Raw genomic sequence first — 4,115 nt, forward strand, 5'->3', positions numbered from 1 at the left:
GCTAGGATCTGGAACCAACTTCCAAGGGAAGTGGTGCTGGCTCCTACCCTGGGGGTCTTTAAGAAGCGGCTTGATGCCTACCTGACTGGGGTCACTTGAGCCCAGTTTTCCTCCTGCCCAGGCAGGGGGTCAGACTTGAAGATCTACAAGGTCCCTTCCGACCCGACTTCTATGATTCTATGAAATTAGGTGTATTCGGGGCATGTGCCCAGACAGTCACACTATGCAAACTCCATGACTGGAACACCTGAGCGTCCTTATGAGAGCTGTCAATGCAAGGTGCTTGAGTTGACTTTGACTTTTGATGCCTTAAATGATGAATTAACACCTGCCAATTGCTTAGCTGCCTTCTGGAAAGCTCACTGACAGGACCGACTGTCTAGTAACACCAGCCACCTGCCACCATAATGAGACTTCTAAGGCACCGTCAGCTTACCAAAGCCCTTGGGAGGAAGGCAGGGGACTGATGGTCAAAGGAGACCCAGATTTTCGGTGTCCTCTACTGAGGCTGCTCAGTGTGGGGGCTCTCTAACCTCTGAGCCTCAGGACAGGATCTGCCCAGATTAAATCATGGCCTAGCCAACATGCTCAGGGGGAGCAGGCTCCTTCACCAGCTGCTACTTCTACAGTGACACAAAAGTCAGGAAAAAGCTCCCCGAGGGGACGGGACTCCAGAAGAAAGCAATGGCAGGGGGCTGGGCTGGAGCAGGGAGTAGGATAATCAGAGGAGGGGAGCAGAAGAGGAGTCACCCCAGTCAACAAGGGATAAACTAAGGTCTGAAGCCCTGAGCTTCTGTTTTCAGTGGGAGTTGGGGAGGCAGGAGAGTGGGAGGGGAGAGGGGCAAGCTCACCACCGGGTACTGGGACAGGTCGTTATAGGTGCGCCCTGCGATAGTGTTCAGCTGCATGAGGTACTCGAAGTTGGAGATCTCCCTGTAGACCCATTTCTGAGTCAGCCCTGAGGCCTTGAGCAGCTCCTGGGGTGACCGGCTGCCAAAGTAGATCTGGTTGGGTGGGTGCAGGCCGAGGATGCTGGAGTAGACCTTGTTCCTGACCTGTGGAGACACAAGCAGAAGCGTGGAGCGCCCGTGAGAATGGGACAGCAGTGGTAGCAAACAAGATCGTCCATAAGGGTTTACACTGAGAGTGTGCCTCTCCCTAGGCACCTCCATGCATACAGTAGGGGCATAGAATCCATTTCTGCCTGACAGCAGGGCAAGGAGCCTGGCCCAGGTCTTATTTAGCAACAAGAGGAAGGTCAGGGAAAATGTGGGTCCCTTACCAAATAGGGGAGGCAGCCTAGTGACAGAGGATGAGGAAAAGGCTCAAGTGCTCAGTGCCTTTTTTACCTTGGTCTTCAAAAGCAAGGTCAGTTCCCAGACTACTGCACTGGGCAGCAGAGTCTGGGGAGGAGGGGAACAGCCCTCAGCGGTGAAAGAACAGGTTAGGGACTACTTAGAAAAGCTGGATGTGTACAAGTCCATGGGGCCAGATGCAAGACACCTGAGGGTGCTGAGGGAGTTGGCTGATGTGATTGCAGAGCTACTGGCCATCATCTTTGAAAACTTGTGGCGACTGGGAGAGGTCCCAGATGATTGGAAAGGGGCAAACATAGTGCCCATCTTTAAGAAAGGGAAGAAAGAGGATCCAGGGACCTACAGACCAGTCAGCCTCACCTCAGTCCCCTAAAAAATCATGGAGCAGATCCTCAAGGAATCCATTTCTATGCACTTGGAAGAAAAGGCGATTAAGATCAGTCGGCGTGGATTCACCAAGGGTAAATCATGCCTGACCAACCTGATTACCTTCTATGAGGAGATGACTGGCTCTGTGGATGCGGGGAAAGCAGTGGACATGATATACCTTGACTTTAGCAGGGCTTTTGATACCATCTCCCACAGCATTCTCACAAGCAAGCTGAGGGAGTATGGGTTGGATGAACGGACTGTAAGGTGGATAGGAAGCTGGCTGGATTGTGGGGCTCAATGTGTAGTAATCAATGGCTCAGTGTCTAGCTGGCACCTCGTATCAAGTGGAGTGCCCCAGGGGTTGGTCCTGGGGCCGGTTTTGTTCAATATCTTCATTAACAATCTGGATGATGGGATGGAGTGTATGCTCAGTGTCTGTGGATGACACCAACTTGGGGGAGTAGTAGATATAGGGTAGGGCTAGGATTCAGAGTGACCTTGACAAATTGGAGGATCGGGCCAAAAGAAATCTCATGAGGTTTGACAAGGACAAGTGCAAAGTCCTGCACGTAGGACAGAACAATCCCATGCATCAGTACAGGCTGGGGACTGACTGGCTAAACAGCAGCCCTGCAGAAAAGGACCTGGGGGTTACAGAGGATGATAAGGTAGATATGAGCCAGCAGTGTACCCTTGTTGCCAAGACTAACAGCATCCTGGGCTGTGTTGGTAGGAGCATTGCCAGCAGATTGAGGGAACTGATTTCTATTCAGCAATGGTGAGGCCACATCTGGAGTCCTGTGTCCAGTTTTGGGGCCCACACTACAGAAAAGATGTGGACACATTAGAAAGAGTCCAGCGGAGGGCAACAAAAATGGTTGAGGAGCTGGGGGACAGGACTGGTGAGGAGAGGCTGAGGAAATGGGCTGACTGAGTCTGCAGAAGGCAAGCCTGAGAGGGGATTGAATAGCAGCCTTCATCTCCCTGCAGGGGGGCTGCAAAGAGGATGGAGCTGGGCTGGTCTCAGAGGGGGTAGGTGACAGGACAAGGAGCAATGGGCTCAAGCTGCAGCAAGGGAAGTTGAGGTTGGAGATTAGGAAACGCTTTCTCACTAGGAGGGTGATGAAACACTAGAACAGGTTCCCCAGAGAAGTGGTGCAATCTCTGTCCTTGGAGGTTTTTAAGGCCTGGCTTGACAAAGCCTTGGCTGGGATGGTCTTGTTGGAGCTGGTCCTGCTTTGAGCAGGGGGGTCCGTCCTGAGGTCCCGTCCAACCCTCATTTTCTATGATTCTGTGCCCAGGAATCCCACAGAACCCAGGCGTCCTGGCATGATAACACCCTTCCCTGGACTCAAGTCAGGGGACAGAAGGAGCTGGGCTAGGAAGCAGAGGTGGGGTGGGGGCAGAGGGTGGAAGGAGTCCTTGCTCACACTGTCATTAGCCAACGTGGACAGAACCCGACAGGTCTAGAAGGCTGAAGGCAGCATTAAGGTTCAGCTGCCCCGGGGGGAACACAGTGACGGGGGTAGAAGGAGTGAGGAACTGTGGGCATGGACAGAGACAGAGCTGGGGAGACCAGCCCCCCAGCTGGGAGACAGAAGGGAAAGATGCCCATTGTCTCGTATCTGATGGATGATGGGGAGGGGGAGAATGGGAAGTGCCAGGGTCACACACCAACTGGACACCATCTTGTTGCCCATCCCAGAGGAGAAACTCCATAGGAAGGGGCACTTCACCCAGTGCCATGGGCTGACCATTTTGCACAATGGACTCCCTGTCTCAACCTATTGCAAGGAACCCCCACATCCCCTTGCCTGATTTAGGGAACACAGGGAGCCAGCACACAATCCCTCAAAGGGAGACCTGCCCAGGACTCTTTGCTAATGTGCTGCAGGTGTTCTGCTGACCGCCAGGACCCCTCAGATGGCCCCAGCAGGAGCAGGGTGTTTCCCAGCCCGATGCTGATGCCCAAACTATGCCCCCAACTATGTTTCCATATCACTAAGGGAAGGGAGGACACCCAGGGAGCTCCATTTTGAGGACAGTAGAGGCAGGAGCAGGTTCTGACCTTTTTCTTGAAGTTGACAAAGTAGTTGCCCTGGTCGATGAAGAAGAACTCCAGTGCTGAGCGGCGGAGGTTATAGCGGCGGAGATGCACCTCCCGGAGGTGGGACAAGGGGCGCTTGAAGTCGTAGCCAATCCCTGGGGGAAGGGCAGAAAGCAGCAGAGCCGTCACTCTTCCTCCTCTCCTGCGTCTGCACTGCCCCTGACCCTGGCCAGGGCTAGAGCTGGGGGTCTGACCCATGCTCCTAATATGGCCTGGCTGGTGGGTCTTGCTCCTATAGATTCATAGATTCATAGATGCTAGGGTCGGAAGGGACCTCAATAGATCATCGAGTCCGACCCCCTGCATAGGCAGGAAAGAGT

General features: G+C 53.7%; 1 protein-coding gene across 9 annotated transcripts in view; it reads right to left on the minus strand.

Annotated features, from left to right (window-relative positions):
• Positions 1–4,115, minus strand: part of NBEAL2 (neurobeachin like 2) — a 132,976-nt gene that overhangs the window by 15,576 nt on the left and 113,285 nt on the right. For all 9 annotated transcript variants that reach the window (XM_025207344.1, XM_025207345.1, XM_025207348.1 and 6 more), the window contains 2 exons: positions 3,757–3,890; positions 852–1,055 (listed from right to left, as the gene is read on the minus strand). In XM_025207344.1, the coding sequence (XP_025063129.1) occupies positions 852–1,055; positions 3,757–3,890 (338 nt within the window). The remainder of the gene's footprint in view (positions 1–851; positions 1,056–3,756; positions 3,891–4,115) is intronic.

Source organism: Alligator sinensis, unplaced genomic scaffold (assembly GCF_000455745.1).
Source record: "Alligator sinensis unplaced genomic scaffold, ASM45574v1 scaffold1298_1, whole genome shotgun sequence".
In the NCBI taxonomy this organism is placed as follows: domain Eukaryota; kingdom Metazoa; phylum Chordata; order Crocodylia; family Alligatoridae; genus Alligator; species Alligator sinensis.